The 19,298-nt window shown below is 62.4% G+C and overlaps 1 protein-coding gene across 1 annotated transcript; it reads left to right on the top strand.

Moving 5' to 3' along the window:
• The first annotated feature begins 1,350 nt into the window (after positions 1–1,350).
• On the top strand, positions 1,351–18,527 carry NPEPL1 (aminopeptidase like 1). The gene is made up of 12 exons (XM_060033351.1): positions 1,351–1,579; positions 2,272–2,457; positions 3,012–3,182; positions 6,376–6,465; positions 6,914–6,995; positions 8,701–8,843; positions 13,480–13,557; positions 15,711–15,811; positions 16,532–16,655; positions 16,977–17,153; positions 17,610–17,720; positions 18,241–18,527. The coding sequence occupies exons 1-12, from the start codon at positions 1,430–1,432 to the stop codon at positions 18,397–18,399; spliced, it is 1,572 nt and encodes a 523-aa protein (XP_059889334.1). The 5' UTR covers positions 1,351–1,429; the 3' UTR covers positions 18,400–18,527.
• The last annotated feature ends 771 nt before the right edge of the window (positions 18,528–19,298 follow it).

Genomic DNA, 19,298 nt, shown 5'->3' with positions numbered 1-19,298 from the left:
GGAGCAGACAGGGAAGATGGGAGTGTGGCTCGTGCGTGGGTGGCGCAAGTCACAAGTCAGGGAGTCAGGGACACGCTGGGAGGTCAGCGGCCGTGGCGCTTGGCTGCCACACTAGAGAGTTGGCTCTGCTGCTTTTTAAGGTTGGTTATGAAGAGAAAACTCTAAATGTAAGAGGACTGGTGCATGGAACTAGCTGAGGTAGCAGAGAGGGGTGCCAACCAAAGGCCCTTGAGCAATCAGGATGTGGACGGGATGGAGTGACAGGTGTTTATCTTTAAATGACTCCTGGTAGAGCTTCCTCAACTGGGTCCCCACCCCCTGGACCCTCGTACCTGAGCCGCAGTGGGAGCCGGGCACATTCACCATCCACCAGGTGCCCCCCACCCTCTAGGGGCCCCTCCACTAGCCTTCCCTCCTCAGCGAGGGGTGGGCTCAGGGGTCTTGTAAACCACTGGCTGTCCCTCCTCTCTCCCTAAGCGCGGTGGGAGGCTGCAGGGACAGCTTCTCGCAAAGGGGTGGTCTGGCGAGGTGATGCCTGGGTTCACAACTGGCCATCCCAGAAGCAGCAACCTGAATGGACACCCAGTCCCCGGTGCCCTCGTTACATCCAGGACGGGCCTGGCAAATACTGGGGTCTGACAAAGGTTCAGGAACCCACTAAGGAGAAGGGGACTATGTACACTGCCTAGCATGCCAGGGGGGGCCTCGTGCGACTGGGAGCTGGCCCGAATCCAAGAATCACCCAGCCAGCCCAAACGCGACAGGGTGTGGCGAGGGCTCCGGGAGGGGTCCACCTGGACCACCACTGCCGCTCAGAGACCCCGGGAGGCCTGCCTCTCCTCGGGGCTGGGCTGGCTCAGGGCCCACCTAGACTGTGGTCTGGTGGACGGGCTGGGGTGGCCTTGAGGTCGGGCCTGCGTCTGCTCAGGACCTGCTGGAGCTCAGGTCCACTAGGGTCCGCTGGCAGCCTGCCGGGGCTGGGGGGCCCCTTCCCGGAAGTACCGTCTGGAGAACTGTGTTTCCTCACTAGCACGGAAGGACCCACCTCGGGACCTGCCCCAGGGTCAGGGCCTGCCACGGTCTGAGGCCTGCCGGGGCTTGAGGCCTGCCGGGAATGGGGCCTGGTGGGGCCGGGCCTGGGCCTACTGCCTGCGGTGCGGGGCCTGGCGGAGTTCGGGGCCCGCCACGGGCCGGGGCCTGCAGGTCCGGGCGGCCCCGGGCCGCCCAGCCCGGGCCTGCCCCCCGCCCCGCCGGCCCGGCGCCCCCTCGCGCCCCGGGCGGGCCCTGCACGTCTCGCGAGCGGCCCGGAGCGGCGGGGGAGGCGGGGCCGGCGGCCGGGCAGGGCCGGGGCGGCGCCGAGGCCCGGCCGGAGCGGGAGCCCAAGCGCGGCGGGCGCGGTGGCCGGGGCGGGGGGCTTAGGCCGGCGAAGATGGCGAGCGTGGGGCTGCAGTTCCAGGCGAGCGCCGGGGACGCGGACCCGCAGAGCCGGCCGCTGCTGCTGCTCGGGCAGCTGCACCACCTGCACCGCGTGCCCTGGAGCCACGTCCGCGGGAAGCTGCTGCCCCGGGTCACCGAGGAGGTGAGCGGGCCGCGCCGGCCGCCATGCGCCGCCCTGCCGGCGAGCGGAGGTCGGGCGGGGCCGGGCCGGCCGGGAGGCCGCGGAGGCCCCGCCTCGACCGCCCGGCGCCCCCAACCCGCCCGCCCGCCGGCCCGGGCGCGCCCAGCAGGCCAGGCCGGCCGGCGAGGCCCGGGGCCGCCCGCCTCCCAGGAAGCAGAGGAGCGGGCTCCCGTCCAGCAGCCCCGCCCGGAGGCCGCGCGTGCCCCGCACCCACCCGGGCCGCAGGCTCGTGGGCAGAGCTGGCCTGTCCTTCGACCAGGCGCGAAGGAACTGCCCTCGAGGGGCCGGGCCCCGGCAGCCTGCGCGGCCCTGACACCACCTTCCAGAACCCTTGTGGCGGTGCCGCCCGCCCCCCTCCAGGGGCACCTGGCTGCGTCCCACCCCAGTGCAGGTTTCCAGCGTTTTTAGCATAGCAGCCTCCAGCCTGGCCGTTTAAGTCCCCACTGTTTAATCCCACGAGGGTGGACGCGCGCCAGCGTACGCACACAGCGCTTATCTAGTGAGATGTGACACTTCTTAATTAGGGATCCTGGGTGCCGCGGGGAGGCTGCAAAGTGCCCTTTTAGCAAGTGAGGCAGGCGTCTGCGCGCAGGGCTCTGGCCGGCGGCCCTGTAAAGGCTGGTGTCTGTCTTGTGTCTCCCCTTCTGATGCAGCTCTGGCAGGCTGCCCTAAGCACGCTCAACCCCAGCCCCACGGACAGCTGTCCCCTCTACCTGAACTATGCCACCGTGGCCGCCCTGCCCTCCAGGGTGAGCCGGCACAATAGCCCCTCGGCCGCGCATTTCGTCACCCGGCTCGTGCGGACCTGCCTGCCGCCGGGAACCCATCGGTGCATTCTGGTGAGTTCTTCTGAGGGGCTGGCCCCGCACGGGCCCCCGAGCTTCGGGTCGCTGCGTGCTGGCCTGTTGGCCGGGGCCTGTGGCTCAGCCCTCCGGACCGCAGAGCACTCCGGCCCACGGTATCCCCGGTGCGGATGATGCTGCCGCGACCGCACCGTGCAACCCCGGCCTTACCGCTGCCGGGGATACCGAGGGTCCCGAGACGGAACGGTCTACCGCAGATCAGATCTGAGACTCAGACCCAGGCTTCCTGAGCCTGTGTCCGCTGTGCAGCGCTGCACGTCCTGCCTTCCTGTCTCGAGAGGCAGTTGACCCCATCTGGTGGCTGACATTTTCTTCTCACATCGTGGGACAGTGATTCCGGGGAAGGCCCCTGGGATGATGGCTTTGCTGGGGCGTCTCCGTCCAGATTGTTTCCACAGTGGCCTCTGACCCAGCTCTGGGGCCCTAGCACTTCCTGGTGGCGGCTCCCATGGGTTGGGCCCTGGGTCCCATCCCCCCGCCCCAACCCCGCTTCGCTCCCCTTCACCACAGCTCCACTCTCTGTGCTGCAGATGGTCTGTGAGCGGTCGGACGCCTTCGCCTCGGCCTGTGCCCTGGCCCGCGCTTTCCCACTCTTCACCCAACGCTCGGGGGCATCACGGCGCCCGGAGAAGAAGACCGTCACAGTGGAGTTTTTCCTGGTGGGACAAGACAACGGGCCAGTGGAAGTGTCCACTTTGCAAGTGGGTGTCTGGAAGTTCAGACCGGGGCCCCATGCCGCACTCCCTGTCACCCCCCAGCTTGGGCAGAGCTCTCTTTCCCACTCCCTGGGAGTGGACAGGGCTGCTGGCATTCCCGAGAAGGCCCCCGGGGCCCGTCCAAAGCCGGGCAGCGGGCTCCCTCTCCCCGGGGTGGTCTCGTTCTCAGGGTTCGGTTCTGTTCAGCCAGTGTTGATCGAGCACCCACCCCGCGCCAGGCGCTTTCACGTTTTGATGCTGATGCTCCTGCCCGTGTGTGTATCGCGTTACCCTTCATGGTGCACTTTTACGTATGTTATTTCATTTGATCCTCCTTCGTTTGATCCTTTTGAGGCACGGCGAGGCTGGAAGTGATTTCCAACCTAGAAGTCCTCGTGTGGGCCGAATGCCAGCTTTCCCTCCCGTGGTGACCCTCCCAGCCCAGTGGTGCTGCGGTCTCACCCGCCCCACCTGCAGCCCCCGCTCCAACCGCCAGACTCAGGTGGTCCTTTCCCCTCCCCTCCCTCACCCGGCGCTCTGTCTCCAGCCCCTTGAGCAGCCCCTCATCCGCCCTGTGCCCCCAGGTCTGTAACTGCTCCCCCTCCACCGGGATTCTTTCCCCTAGGAGGAGACCATGTGCCTCATCTCTGCCCTCCTGAGACAGCTCCTCTTTTCTCTTCCCTTCACCTCCCATGGTCCGATTGCTTTGCCTGTCTTAACTCCCTTTCCCCCCTCAGCCCACCAGCATGGAGTTCGCCCACCCCCTTCCTGACATTGTTTTCCAAGGGCCACATCTGTCTGACTTGAGCACTGGTCATCCCTCCTTGAAGGGCACCCGCCCAGCCAGGAGCCTGAGCCTTCTCTCCTCCCCGTACCTTTCCCGCCTGCCCCGCCCTCTCCGCATTCCCTTTGTGGTCGCCACCCCCCCCCCCAACCGTGGGGGCATTCTGGCCTCACTCCCTCCTCTCTGGGTGGTTTCAGTGCCCCTGGGTTCCAGCCTGCAGTTGGACGCCAATGATCACTCCTTCCCTCCAGCTCCAGGGAGTTCCTTCTGCGTTCTGGGCTGGGGCTGGAGGCCTGAGCCTCCTCTAGCCCCTCCAAGCCCCTCTCCTCCTGCCCGCAGCCACAGGGACTGGCCTCCTGCTGTCCCTTGGCCTCACCAAGCCCAGTCCTGCCCAGGGTCCCTCTCCAGGGCCCCTCCGGCTCTGGTTCTGCCTGGTCTCAGTCCGGCTTCTGCCCACATCCCTTCCTCGGGGAGGCCTGGCCATCCTGGCTAGCCCGGCCTCTCCCACACTGCCAGACCCTCTGCCAGCCGAGAGCCATCCGCGCCGGACATGACGCATCTGAGTTTAGCCTCTGTTCCCTGCGCTGGAGTCAGAGTCCCCCAGCCCCCGGAGGGCCGGGTCCTGGTCCCGTGCATAAGAATCCCGGCACCGGCTTTGTATGTGATGAAGGGTCTCCCTGGCCCCTACGTCCCACCCGTCCTACTTTGCCCACCTGCACCCCACTGTTCTCTGGGACCATGGCGGCAGCCTCCTAACTGGCCTCGCTGCCTCCAGACTCCCCCCTCCGGTTCCGCTTCCCACTGCCTCACAACCAAGCAGGGGCCAGCGCTTTGCGAGTGCCTGTCAGGTGTCAGGCGCTGCTCCGAGCACGCGTGTGCACACACACTTAATTCTCACAACTGCCCAGTGAAATGGGTTCTGCTAACTCTCCCCACTTAGAGTTGAGCAGACTGAGCCTCAGAGGTATTAAGCGACTTACCGGGGCCACGCCAGCAGGGGTGGAGCCAGGCTTGACCCGCGGCCACCGTGCGTCAGCCGAGGGGGGAGGGGATGGACATGACCTCTGCGTGTGCACGTGCCGTCTGCAGTGCCTCCCGCGGTGGCCGGTGGCAGGCTCCTGCTGCCCTTTGGGCGCTGGGTCGGTGCGCAAGGCCGGTCTGTCTGTGTCCTTCCCTCTGGCCCTGTGGCCAGAGCAGTGTCACATCAGACGACCAGGAAAAAGGGTGGGGGGCTGTGACACTCACATGGGGCCCACGTGAGAAAAACACCTCCCCAGCGGGCCCAGGGACCTTTTCTCCATTGGGAGGATCCAGAGAAGCTCCTGGAGGATATGGCCTTTGAGAAGTGCCTCAAAGCGTAGCTGGGATCTTGGCAACAGAAGGGGAGTCGTTTGGTCTGCTCAGGCCACCATGACAACAGCCCACAGACGGGGGGCTTGAACAGCGCATGTTTAGGACGTCCAGGATCACGGTGGGTCCTGTGAGGGCTCTCTTCCTGGCTTTCAGACCACCACCTTCTTGCTGTGTCCTCTTCTTTTTTTTTTTTTATAAATTTATTTATTTTATTTATTTATTTATGGCCGCGTTGGGTCTTCGTTGCTGCGCGCGGGCTTTCTCTAGTTGCGGTGAGCAGGGGCCGCTCTTCGTTGCGGTGCGTGGGCTTCTCGTTGCGGTGGCTTCTCTTGTTGCGGAGCACGGGCTCTAGGCCCGCATGCTTCAGCAGCTGTGGCTCGCGGGCTCTAGAGCACAGGCTCAGTAGTTGTGCCTCATGGGCTTGGTTGCTCCGCGGCACGTGGGATCTTCCCGGACCAGGGCTTGAACCCATGTCCACTGCATTGGCAGGCAGATTCTTAACCACTGCACCACCAGGGAAGCCCGCTATGTCCTCTTCTTAGGGGCAGTCATCCCATCATGGGGCCCCACCCTCCTGACCTCGTTGAACCCTGACACCTCCTAAAGCCCCCTAATACCACCCCATTGAGGGTCAGGGCTTCAGGACATTCAGTCCATAACAGAGGGCAACACCTCCTCCTGAGAAGGGGGTAGGGGGTTGGCAGAGGCCAGACATAATGTGTGTTCAGAGGCAGGCAGGAGGGCCACCTGCCACCTGGATGAGGGGCGTACGTAGCAGGAGATGAGGTTTAGAAAGCAAGGTGGGCCCCTCGTAGGCCGGGCAGCCACACTTGAAGGGTTCCTCTGTGATTCTGGAGCTGCGTTGGACGTTATGTAGACGGCTGGAGGGTCACGGGCAAACTTTTGCTTCCCTTCTACCTGCCCTCGCTCCCCTGGCGGCAGCCCTGCAACCTGTCCCGGGTGACGTGTGCCTCTGACAACTCTGGGCCCCTGGCCATCGGATGAGGAGGGATGCCTTCCACCTGGTCCCGGGCCCCAGTGACGGCCTTTTGTTTCTCCTAGTGTTTAACAAGCGCCACAGAAGGCGTGCGGCTGGCAGCCCGCATCGTGGACACGCCCTGCAATGAGATGAACACAGACACCTTCCTCGAGGTTCGTAGCCCTGGGGTCCTGCCAGGACTGGGATGGTGTCGGTAGACCCCAAGGAGAGTCAGGAAACCCAGGGCTGCAGGGGGATGGTCCACAGTCTCTGCACCTCGTCTGGGGAAGCCGCGGGCTGCTGCGGGCAGAGTCCTGCCGTCCACCCGGAGCCGAGGGGCCCCCAGGCCTCAGCTGAGGGTGGAGGGAGGGCAGAGCTTCCTCCCCAAGGCCCCTCGGCAGGCCTCCAGCCATGGGCTGCAGGAAATCGCAGATTTGGAGGGGGAGCCGCCTCTCCTGGGTTTAATCATGCTCAGAGCCAAGAGTCAAAGCCACGGCATCACAGCCCATCCCTCTCCCACCGTAAGGCATCTGCTCACCCTGGCCCAGGCCCTGGCCTCGCCCTGATTTAAGCCGTCTTCACGTGTTTGTGTGTTGTTGTTTTTTCCATGAACACATCCAGGAGATTAAGAAAGTTGGAAAAGAACTGGGGATCGTCCCAACCGTTATCCGGGATGAGGAGCTGAAGACAAGAGGATTTGGAGGTGGGTGGGGGCTGGTCCTCGCAGATCCTGGCCTCAGGAGCGGCCCGGGGTACCTGGGTGGCAGGGGGGCACCAGGCTGCATGGTGTGTCGTCCCAAGCTTCGCTCTGAAGGAACCCAGCCCGTGTCCAGCCCCGAGGCGAGACCCTGGGAAGCAGACCATCTGTGGGGGAGAGCGGAGGCAGCGATTCAGATTCTGATTCAGATCCTGGAAGCCTCGGGAGCCAAGGCCTCCCCACCCACTCCCTCTGCAGCCTCCCACGTGCTGCCGTCCTGGCTGCCCGGCTCACCCAGCAGGGCCTTTCTGTTCCTCGAATACACAAGTTCACGTCTACATCAAGGCCTGCACTTGCGGCCCTTTCTGTCTGGGATGCTTTCCCCCGAGATAGTCTCACGACGGGGCCGTCTTACCCTGCGCGTCTTGGCCACCTCCTCAGAGAGCCTTTCCTCCTTGCCAGGCCCGTCCTCCCCCAATCCCAGGCGCTGAGGTGCGGTGACGACTAGGACAGGAGCTGGGAAGGTCACTGTCGTTGTTATCTGAGGCTGCAAAGCCAATTACCCCAGAAGGTAGCAGCCGAAAGCAACACGTATCCCTTGTCTTGCAGTCCTGTGGGGGGGGGGAATCGGGCGTGGCTTAGCTGGGTCCGGCCCAGCGTCTCTCTCGAGGCTGCGGTCATCTGAAGGCCCCACTGGGGCTGGCCGCGTGCTCCCAGCAGGGCTCACTCACGGCCCCGCCAGCAGGCCTCCGGGCCCCACTGGCTGTTCCTTGTCTTGTGGGCCTGTCCTTGAGCAACTTACAACGTGGCAACTACTTCTCTCAGAGCAAGGGCTCCGAACAAGAGCCAAGAAAGAGCAAGATAGAGGCAAGGTCTTCTTCTGTCACCTAATCTTGGGAGTGGTCTTGTCATCTCTGCCACACCCAGAGGCACAGAGACCTGCCGTCCTGCCCACGCTTCGGGGAGGGGATCCACACGCTCGTGAATGCCCAGAGGCAGAATCTGAGGCACACGTTAGTGGAGGCAGAGGCCGTTCAGAGGCAGAATCTGAGGCACGCGTTAGTGGAGGCAGAGGCCGTAGTCAGAAAGCTTCACGGAGGAGGTGGCGTTGGCAGCGGGTCTCGCAGGATGAGTAGCAGTTTGCCAGGCAGCTATTACTGCCTCTTATCCTGGTTGCTACGGTTACTGGTCCGATTACTGGGGGACCGTGAGGCATGGGCTGTGCCCACAGCAAGCCACAGTTTTCTTGAGAAGATGGGGCCCAGGAACCAACAGTGAGGCAGTGGTGGGGGCGAGGTCGGGAAGGGAGGTACCTCCTGAGTGCACAGAGAGGTCAGGGAAGGGAGGGCAGGCAGGGGCTGGAGCGGCCTTGCAGAATTATCCAGAAACCACTTCATTCTGCAATCCTGTTCACGTCTTTCTGGGAATGATACAGTATTTTTTTTCTCAGCGGGTTTTCTTGCCTCACAGTACTTCGTGCAGAATTCATTTGCAGTCCCAGGGCAGTGAACTCATTTGCCTTCCCCGATCCCACACCGGCCAGGGGGCGGGAGAGGGCGGGAGGGGGCGGGAGGGGGCAGGGAGCTCTCCGGGAGGAACGTCCACAGGCCAGTGGCTACTTCGGGGGGAGAGCAGTGTTGCTGGGGGGCTTCCGGGAGTCCTCTGCTGGGTCCAGCCCGCACCTCACTGACGTGTCCTGTGCTTTCCCTAGGGATCTACGGTGTGGGCAAGGCCGCCCTCCACCCCCCAGCCCTAGCCGTCCTCAGCCACACCCCGGACGGAGCCACCCAGACCATCGCGTGGGTGGGCAAGGGCATCGTCTACGACACCGGGGGTCTCAGCATGAAGGGGAAGGTGAGGTGCGGGGCTGGGGCTCGGGCGGGGCCGGGTGGGAGGGCCCCTTCTCAGGCGTCGGAGGAAGGAGCAAGGTTCCTGGGCCTCGGAGTCGGGGTGTCCAGGGGGGAGACCGTGGGGCCCAGTCCCCCGAGAGGCAGACGATTTCACGCCCGCACTTCAGACAGGAGGCAGGAAACAGAAAATCTGGAGGAGAAGAAGGAAGGGGCCTGGGGAGACGCCCACCGTCTCCATGACCGTCTGAGGTCCCCCAAGAGGATGCTTAGTGGTGGTTCTCACGAGACCTTCGGAAAGCAGACACCCTGGTTAAAGGGAGGGGAGTTTGGGCCCAGGAGCCAGGCGCCTGGGAGCGTTGCTGGGAGGCTGCAAGTCCCAGAGTCTCTCTTAAGGGGCGGCCCCTTCTCACGCCCAGGGGCCTGCCCTGCACCAGGAGCAGGGGGAGAGGTGTCTTCATCTGCTCGTCCCACATGCAGGTGCTCCAGGCCCAGGCTGGGCTCTAGGGGGAAACTGGAAGAGGAGAGTCAGCCATCCCGGAGAGGGAGCTTGTAGACGGCCGAGCGCGAGCCAAGCTCGCGCAGGGAAGACGCTGGCGACTGGCAGCCCTCGTGGCTCTCAGACGCGTCCTCTTGGCCCAGATGGTGTTTTAAAATCCGAGTTCGTTACCAGCATTTAAAAACAGGAAGAATTCTCACGGGACTGGGTCTCGTACCTTTTGTAACCTCAGGGGACCTGGCAGCGCTGGTCGTGCGTTGGCACCTGGGGCGCCCTGCTGGAGCTAAGCGGCAGCTGCCCCTGTGGGTGCGCCTCCTTCCTCCGGCTGGTGGCCGGTCCCGCCACTCCCTGTCGCTCCTCTGACGTCACACCCCAGGGTCAGCTGCTGGTTAGGGTAGGGCTTGTGCTGCTCCTCTTTGCACCCAGAGTGGAGGATCTTTTTTTTTAACATCCCTCCTCTTCTAAACAACAAAATTACTTTCAGGACTAATCGGGAAATGAAACAAATAATAAATGTTCAAAAAAACCAAACACCAGTCGTGAATTCCCCGATAGTGAATTCCCTTTTATTGAATTCCATACATCTTATCATGCCAATAAAAAATTAAAAACGAATGTTATAGTACAAATAAAACAGTCATCCATTAACACTTCTAAACAGCATTAATGTGGGCTTACCTGGTGGTCCCGTGGTTAAGACTCCACCTTCCACTTCAGGGGACGTGGGTTTGATCCCTATTCAGGGAAGTCCGCATGTCGTGAGGTGCGGCCAAAAAAAAAAAGAAAATAGCATTAATGTCATTTCTGATAGGAAAAAACTGACGCCTCCACGCTGTTCTCGCGTGGTGATGCGTGCCAGCATCAGGCTCTGCTGCCAGGCCTTAGCTTCTGGGGACTTGTCAATGACTTTATCCAAATCGGTCATCTTCACATCTTTGTGTTCACTAGACAGAGGTGCCGGGTTGGTCAGTCTGTGTTCACTCATGGTTGACCCAAAACAACACAATTCATTTTAATTTTGAAGAGTTTCTATCCCATGAAGCAGCTGATACACAAATACTCAGGGAAAGTCTCCAACAGTAGGGTCCCTCAGCAGAGACTGCTAAGAATCCCATTTCCCAAGAAACTCCCCAAATTGGTGTAGCAGCCATGTCTCCGGTCCTTTGAGATCAAGTCCAGCAGCTTTCAGACGTCTGTGGAGTAAAAACATTTTAAACACCACGACTCCAGTGGTTCCCCGAGACTGAGGGCAGCGAAGAGGCTCGCTGCTCCCTGGGGTTCGCTCCGAGCGCACCATCCGAGGGCAGGAACTCGCCATCCCAGGCGCCGTGGACGCTGACCGGCCGGCCGCCTCCGGAGCCCGCCCGACTCAGAACCAGGGCACCTCGCGGAGTCTGCGCCACCGGCAGCGATGAGCATCCGTGTAGGACAGTGTTGCTGGAGTCAGTGTTGTAGGAGTGAACATAGGTGGATTTGAAGCTTTTATTCACGTGATTAGGGCTCGCTTCAGCCAACAGCAGGAGGAATATTTTTTCCACTGATGACAACAGGCAGACTGACTTCTAGTCGGTTTATTACCGTTTTAAATGCTCTGCAGATGATGAGCCCCTCTAGCTGCACCTGGGGCTGGCTCCCCGCCCACACCCTTGCCGAGGGCTCTTGCCCTGAGTTCTGGGGGCAGGATTTCGGGCTCATTTGGATGGTGGCTTGTTGGAGGGCAGGAGTGAGAAGCAGGACTTCCTGGAAATTAGTCATTTTGCCGGTGGTACCCTCTCCCAGTTTTGCAGGAAAAACCCCGGTTTTCAAGGCAAATCAGGATCAGCATGAATTAACAGGTCTCGAGTGTGTTAGACTCAGGACCCCTTCCAGTCTTAACAAGTATTGATTCCAAAGAGATTTTGCTTATAAGGGTGATGTCTGCTGGTATTTACCCTACTAGAAATTAAAACTGGGAGATTTTAAAGATATTTATTAATTCATTAAAAAATAACAATATGACCCCATTGCATACCATTGTAAATAATACAGTTTTATGAAAAGAACTGTATTTTCCAAAACGAAAACAAATTACCGAGAGGAGTGGCAGTGTTTTACATTTTTGCAGCTCTTTAATGTGTGCCTTAATAGAAGACAGCTGTGATCTGCATTTAGTCTGTTGTGATCTGTTTTGGTTGAAATATAAAAAGAAAATCTGGCCTCAGTCCTTTTGTAGTTGGAGAAGGGAGAAGCATTTTAGGACCCTCTTCAGGTAACTCAGGACATTCTTCTTTGCTATTACACCAAAACTCGACAGGTGGGAGCTTCTGAAAGGTTAGTTACGATGTGGCATCTGAAACCACGTCTGCGCGCTTTGGTGTTCTGCTACGTTGAAATCTGCGGGGTCTGTCTCGAACTTTGTATGATTTTACAATATCACCCATGATGTGGGTCATTTGGAAAATATTGTTCACAGAGTTATGCGGAACCTCCAGATTTTGACACATTTCATTATATAATATCTTTTAAAACCATACTCGTTAATATCACCATCTAGCTCATGTAGAAAGGTGAGTGTTAGGAAGCCCTCATGGAGGCAGATACAAGTTTCCCAAACTTCTGGTTTTTGCTTGGCAGCTCCGAGTTCACCACTGGCACCAGGCAGTGCCCGGTGCCCTCCTGGAGGCGAGAGGCTCACTTTGATAGTTTTTGAGAAAATGGCTGCAGATACCTGAGTCTAGATCCCCAGCACGTGTCAGTGGTTCCTCCAAGTACAACGGTGTTTGCAAGAACAGAGAGGCTTGCTGAGCTCAGGAAGGACTCAGTGCCCGCTCCCACTTGGGCTCCAGCCGACCCACCGTGACCGACTGCCGGGCGTCGGGGAGAGAGAGCAGGGCCTTCCCGGCACCTTCCATCTCATCACAGACAGTTTGGGAACAGCTGTACTCCACGGCTGAGATTTTGAAAAGTTAATCGTTTACTGCTTCAGCAAGAAGACTAGAGTGAAATGAGCAGTGCCTTATTTCCCGGAAGGCCTGGAAATGAATCCAGTGACTACCAGTTCCCGTGGGGCCCCGGGCCACGGCTCCAGCCATCACTGCCCCTGCCCCATTGGTGCACGTGTCAGCCGACCAGTGACCAAGGCGTTACCATGGAAATCGTTTCTCTTATAAAAACAGGAACGACGGGTGGGGTCCGAGAAGCTGACACAGTCAATTGAGCTGCGTTTTTGGTGGGACATTTGTTCTGCCCGTGACAGGGGATCACGGGGTTTCAGGGACCATCTCGAGCCATTTTCTGTGTGGCCATTTTGCAAGGGGTTTGATTCTAGGTCTGAGGCCCTGTTTTTCCATTTAAACAATCTTGTGGTTTCTTGCAGATTAGGTCAAAAGAGATGGCTTATTTTCAGTAGTGCTAGCTGAGTCATTTTCACTCAACGTAATTGGAAAAGCAGCTCCGTTTATATCTAAAGATACTTTCCATTAAAACTCGAGGCTCACGTAATCCAATAAGGGTTGAGAAAAATCTCTTGGCACCTTTCAATCCCAAATCCTTACATCCGATGACCTGTTGTTAATTTAAAATACGAACCTGTGGGTTAGTGTTGGGAACCTATGGAATGTAAAAACGCGTACCTGCTCTCAGCTAGCCTAAAGAAAATCGTGTTGCCTCTGGGGCCGGAGGGCGCCTTTGTCTCCAGTGATCCTCCCATTAGACCCGTCACCCCAGAGACGCCAGCTGGGGCGGGTGGCAGGTATCCTCAGGGTGGGGGTGGGATTGGTGATGTCACAGTGACTGGTGACATTTGGGAAGAGCTCCCATTAACCCGGACGGGGCGGTCAGGGTAGGGGGACTTGGTCATGGCCTAGCCAGGAGCCAGGCCACGGCGAATCCGGCAGCTCTGGACGTCTCCCCCTCCCCCTCCCCCCTCGCAGAGTTCCCTTCAGTAACTCCCAAAGCTCTGCTCGAGCCGGAGGCACCCCGGCATCTTTAGCCCTTGCTTCCCGTTGCTTCTAGGGGACCCCAGGCGACCAGTGGCGTTTCCTGGGTTCTGTGGGCACCAGGTCCTGCACCTCCGGGGCCCTGATGTACGGGCTGCGGCGGGGGCCCTGGCGCTGGGGGGTCAGCATCCGCTCACCTCTCTCTCGTCCCCCTGTGCCACCCACAGACCACCATGCCAGGGATGAAGAGGGACTGCGGGGGCGCCGCGGCCGTGCTGGGGGCCTTCAGAGCCGCCGTCAAGCAGGTGGGTGCGGCCCCATCCTCCCCTCGCGGCCCTTCTCCCCAGAGCGCCCCCCCCCCCGCGTCCTTCCTGAGCCTCTGCAGCCCCCTGGCCCCTTTCCCTCTGCACCCCAGCCCTGGGCCCCTCGGGCTCCTCCACCCGAGCCCGAGCGTGTCACCTTCGCCTGCGCGTCTGGCTTCACGGGTACCCGCTGAGTTCTGAGAGCCTCGCCCGTCCGGACCGAAACGGGAAGGGTGCCGTGGAGCAGACTGCCCGCCCGGCCTGCCCGCCCTCACTCGGGGTCCGGTGCTCAGGGTCGGGGTCTGGGGAGGGCCGGGCTGCTGTTCGGAGGAGGGGGCCCGGGGTCGGCCCTGGAGTAGCCTGGTGGCCACTTTGAGCACAGACGTCCAGGGTAGCCGGAGGGCCCCTCACTCCCCACCCTGGGCACGCCAGGCCTCGTGGAGCCCAACGATTGGAACCAGATTCCTGAGCCAGAGGAGCCCCGTCGGGGGGGCCAGCGGCAGTGGCTGCTCCCTTGTAGAGGGTGTTTATCCAGCAAAGGGGGGTGGGCGCACACCGGCCGTCCAGGGCCACTTACCTCTCAGTGTGGCTCCTTCGGGCGCTTCTGAGAAGCCCGGCCCTTCGTGTCACCAGATACAAGCTCTCCTTCCCCACAGACAGGGGCCACCTGAGCAGCGTGGCTCCCAGGGGTGGGCGTCCAGTGAAAAGATGTTGTCAAGTAGTTTCTGCCCAGGCACCCCCGAGAGGGGAGCAGGAAATCCGGGAGGAAGGAGGGCTCGGCCTGCGTCCCGACGGTGCCGGGGGGCCTCCCTAGGAGGGAGAGCTGCGGCCACGGTACCGACCCCCCAGGAGCAGCACGTGGCCCCCCCCTCTGCGGAGCCAGGGGTGGGGTGGGGAGGGGGTCTTGGCCCTCGTCCCCTCGCCCTGCTTGGCACACGCAGGCCCGGCCTGGGGGCCGCACCCAGCTCACCTGCCCACCTGGGGCCCTGCGGGCTGAGCCGGGCCGCCCCCTCGGTGGATGAGCTCGACGGGGATGCGAGGGGAAAGGCCCAGCCGCGGGCGGCTGCTGCTTGTTGTCAGCTCGTGGGGGAGTGTCTGGAGAGCTCACGTGGCCGCGCTGCCCGGAGTCTTTGCTGAGGGGCCCGGGTAACTGCCCGTGGAGGGTCTGTCCTGGCATCCAGACAAGCCGGCCGGGAGGCGCCGCAGCAGGTAGACCCGTGCTGTGTGCAGGGAGCTGCTTGGCAATTAACGCCGATTCATCAGCTGGCGGCCGTGCGTGGTCTCGGGGCTCCTCTGGACCCTCCACCGCCAAGCGTGCTGCCGTGGGATGCTGGGGGTCCCCACCCCACAGGGGCCGAAGCCTGGAGGCTCCGCTTGTAACTGGTTTTGTAAGGAAGGGAGCGGGCCTCAATACGAGCCCCGAAACGCTTAACGACGGAGACGGATCGTAACCCACAGAATAGCATAAGTATCCCCGCGTCACACGGGCAGCCACAGTCACTATTCACAGCAGAATCCCGGTTGCTTACGGTACAAGTGACAGAAATAGAAAACCACCATGGGGCAAACAGCAGTGTAGTAATTGTCTCAGGTGAGAATGACCCACAGATGCTAAAACCAGAGGTGAGTGTGGTGAGAATGGGAGCGAGGAGGTGAGTCCACGCAAGGGCTTCTGCGGTGGGACACGGGGGCGGGGGTCACTGTGTCCCCGTGGACTCCACCGGGCAGGGACAGCACACGCGACCTGAGGGTAGGCACAAGGAAACGCCAGAGACAAAAGGCCAACCTCAGAAGCCCGCAGATCAGCAGGTGTGTGGTGAGGGACCGTGACCGCTGGCCACCCTGTGTGGGCGGGAGACAAGGGCTGAGTGAGGCCCCTGGGGAGCGGCCGGGCTGGGACTCAAACCCGGCAGCGCAGCCCTGCTTCCGGGCTCAACGCTGCATTGCACGGACTTTGGTGGCGGACCCCTGGCCTAGAGCCCGCCGCCAGGACCGCGGGGAGTGCCGGAGGCTGTGCTCGCCGCTCCCTGGACTCCTGTCTGCCTGTCTGTCTGTCTGTCGCTGTCCTGGTGGGTCAGAGGGGAGTTCTGGCCCATCCTTGCCCCACTGCCGGCACCCCCAGACTGTACCTGGAGCCTCCGCCCTTGTCCCTACAGGGTTTCAGAGACACCCTCCATGCCGTGTTCTGCCTGGCTGAGAACTCGGTGGGACCCGGCGCCACGAGGCCGGACGACATCCACCTGCTGTACTCAGGAAAGTAAGGCCGACCCCGCCCGCCCACCTCACAGTGCCTGCCCCCCTCAGGTTGCCTCTGTTGTTGGAACTCGTGGCCCTTCCCAAGACCCGGCTGGCAGCCCTGGCCACGCCCAGCTCACCCCGGCCAGGGCCAGACGCAGTGGGGAGGACGCCCTGTGTCAGGAGCCCCTGGGCAGCAGCCGCTTGGTCCCAGGGTAGCCGCGAGCGTGGCCGTGTCGCTGCGCGAGGTGTTGGGCGCCCCGCAGGGGCTTGGGACCCACCCTGCCTTAGGGGGACAGGCCCTTGCCGACCTTTTGGCTTACCGTCCTTCGGGTGTCTGAGGCCTGCACCCCTAGACCCCCAGCAGGGGGGCCCTCCCTGCATCTCCTCCCTGAGATCAGCCCTTGGGCTACCTCTTCTCAGCTGCAGGAGGAGACACTCGAAAGTCACAGCAGGCAGCCTCTGGCGGAGCAGGTGGCCCAGGGTTCAGAATAGCGGAGTCCGCTCGCCCGCCCGCCCAGCCCTCCCACGGGCGCCTGTCCCCAGGGTGACCCCGAGAGGCGCCGCCTCCCCTCACTTACCCAGGCAACCCTGTTCTCCCATCTGACAGATGAGGAAATGGAGGCACGGGAGCGGGGGGGCGCGGGCATCGCTCCGGACCCCCTTGCTCGTGGCCCTGGTGCTGCGTTTCTGTCGGGGACAGGAAGGAGGGGCTCTCAGTGGGGTCTTGGCCGCACCCTAGGACTGTGGAAATCAACAACACGGACGCCGAGGGCAGGCTGGTGCTGGCGGATGGCGTGTCCTACGCATGCAAGGACCTGGGCGCCGACATCATCCTGGACATCGCCACGCTGACCGGAGCTCAGGTGGGGCCCTCAGCAGTGGCCCCGAGGAGCCGGAGGCCACCTTGACTCTGAGAGGGGCGGGGTCTGCTGTCCCTTCATCTTCGTAAGGGGCCGGAGCTGGCCCATGGGGCTCCGTGGGGGTGCAGGCGCGCAGGGCCCGAGGACCACAGCGGGAACGTCAGGGCAGGACAGGGACCGTCCCCCAGGTGGCCGCGCTCAGGCCTCTCTCGCTGTCTTGCTGCCTCACTTTCTGTTGGCCCCTCTTCTGTCCTGGGTGTTCCCCGCCACCCCGACCTGGATACCCTCCCCGCCGGCTCTCTCCATCTCTCCCCACGTCCCCAGGGCATCGCCACGGGCAAGTACCACGCGGCAGTGCTCACCAACAGCGCCGAGTGGGAGGCGGCCTGCATGAAGGCCGGGCGGCAGTGCGGGGACCTGGTGCACCCGCTCGTCTACTGCCCGGAGCTGCACTTCAGCGAGTTCACCTCGGCCGTGGCAGACATGAAGAACTCAGTGGCGGTAGGTGTGGAGCAGGGCGGAGCGGGGTCAGAGCGACCCCGAGAAGCAGCAGCAGGGCAGGGCAAGGTACCCCCCACGAGGCCCCAGATTCGGGCTCCGGTCGGGGGAGGGGAGAAATCGTCCCAAGTGGGGACGCGCCGCTCTCTGCCGGCATGTACGCTCGGCGGGCGCCGGGGTGTCCTCCCCACTCCGGGCTCTGCCTCCGTCGCCCCATCAGCTCTTTCGCTGGCGCCCCCCTCGCCTGGCGTGAAGGCAGACCCCGTAGCCCACGGGCATGGCCCTCGGGGTCACTCTCTGCCGCTCCCCGCGTGGTCGCTGAGGACGGTGGGGTGGAGCGGGTGCGGGGCATCCAGCGAGGGCCCAGCTGGACGCAGCCCCGAGGGCGCTCTGGGCGAGCCCCTCCTCAGCGTCCCCGCCGCCGGGTGCCGAAGGGTCACTGCCGTCCTCCTCCCCCAGGACCGGGACAACGGCCCCAGCTCCTGCGCCGGCCTTTTCATCGCCTCGCACATCGGCTTCGACTGGCCCGGGGTCTGGGTCCACCTGGACATCGCTGCGCCCGTGCACGCCGTGAGTCCAGGCCCCGGGGGTGCCCCCGCCTCCCCCCGTTAGGACTCGCTTGGCCGGCCGGCCGCTCTGCTCCCCTCCCCGGCCCCTCCTCACCCTCTCTTGCATCCAGAGCCCCTCTCTGGCTCCAGAGCTGCAGGCTGAGCTCATCGGAAACATTGTGTGTGAGGGTCACACGGCCAGCTGTGGTCCCCCTGACCTCTGGCCTCCTCATCCCTGGGAACAGCGTGGCTGCTGCGTGGAGTCCGTCCCAGCCGACCCATCCTCGGCAGGAGGCCCAGGGCCCTCTGTCTCGCCCTTTCCCACCCCAGGGAGACGGGCTGGGGGCAGGGAGCCCAGGGCCGTGTCCACCAGCCCGTTGCCCACCGGCCCGGAGTGTAGCGGGACAGAGAAGGGGGCCGTGGGGCATGTTGGGGGGCAGACGCCCTGGTCCGGGAGCCAGGAGTCCCCACCCACACCCCGGCCGCGGTTTGCCGAGCGGCTGTGGCTCGGCCGCACGTGTTTCCACTGCCCTCGCCCACAGGGTGAGCGGGCCACGGGCTTCGGTGTGGCTCTCCTGCTGGCGCTCTTCGGCCGGGCCTCTGAGGACCCTCTGCTGAACCTGGTGTCCCCGCTAGGCTGTGAGGTGGACGCCCAGGAGGAGGACGTGGAGAGGGACTCCAAGAAGCGCAGGCTCGTGTGACGCGGCTGCCCCGCCCGGCGGCGCTGGGCTCTTTACCTCACTTTGCACTGATTAATTGTAAGCAATTGGAAGATTATACCTTAAGATGAACTTGGGTTTGTTCTGTTTTTAGTTGTCGTGGTGACGGAAAGGCTCCTTCTTGTCAGGCTTAGGAGGCAGCTCAGGGTTTGGCGGGGGCCCCGGGGAGGGCTGTGCGGGCAGCAGTGGGCTTGTTTCTGTTTGATTTGCCGCCAGCTTCTGCAGACCGCGCTCCCTGCTGGGGCCTCCGCACGACCCCGGGCCCCAGGACGCGTGCGCGGCCCTGACGCTCTGGGCTGCGCGGCCCTTGTGTCCACGGTGGGTGCCGTGGCCCAGTCTCCAGCTGGGCCCTGTGCGTGGCACCCACATTACAGAGAGCCCAGGCCCGTGCTCCAGCCAGGGCTGCCGCTGCCTCCAGGCAGCCCTGCCCTTTGAGAGGATGGAGGTGACTTACTTCGGGGACCCAATTTTATGGAGCAAGAGGAAGCTCTACTCCGGCTCCTTAGAATTCACTGGGGGTGGAAGTAAATACGGCTGAACCACATCACATTTTTGCCTCCGTCTCACTCTCTCTCCAGCCCATTTTAGAAAGCAACCCTGACGCCTGCCCATGGGCCTGAGGCTCCGGGATGCCACCACCTTCTCCCAAACCAGCATCTGGCTTTGAGATGCAGCTTGTCAACCTCGTTTTTACAGATGAGCACCCTGGGGCCCTCGGGTCCAGGCCTGCACACAGCCTGGGCCATCTTGGATCTGAGGGTTCAGAGCGTAGACTCCTCGGGCTCTTAGGGCTTTCCCACGACCTGCAGTCTGCAGGGAAGGCTGTCCCGACCCCCCGAGCACATCACGAGGCAAGTGTTGTACGGGTTCAAGTGAAGGTC

This window comes from Delphinus delphis, chromosome 15 (genome assembly GCF_949987515.2).
Source record: "Delphinus delphis chromosome 15, mDelDel1.2, whole genome shotgun sequence".
NCBI classification, from domain to species: domain Eukaryota; kingdom Metazoa; phylum Chordata; class Mammalia; order Artiodactyla; family Delphinidae; genus Delphinus; species Delphinus delphis.
The sequence above is the reverse complement of the archived record's forward strand: the minus strand, read 5'-3'. Positions and strand labels throughout refer to the sequence as shown.

Bases quoted from the DNA above. Each gene is read 5' to 3' on its own strand.
- NPEPL1 (XM_060033351.1), top strand. From the start codon at position 1,430: ATGGCGAGCGTGGGGCTGCAGTTCCAGGCGAGCGCCGGGGACGCGGAC. The intron at 2,458-3,011 runs GTGAGTTCTTCT...TCTGTGCTGCAG, and splicing joins GAACCCATCGGTGCATTCTG to ATGGTCTGTGAGCGGTCGGA. The intron at 13,558-15,710 runs GTGGGTGCGGCC...TTGTCCCTACAG, and splicing joins TCAGAGCCGCCGTCAAGCAG to GGTTTCAGAGACACCCTCCA.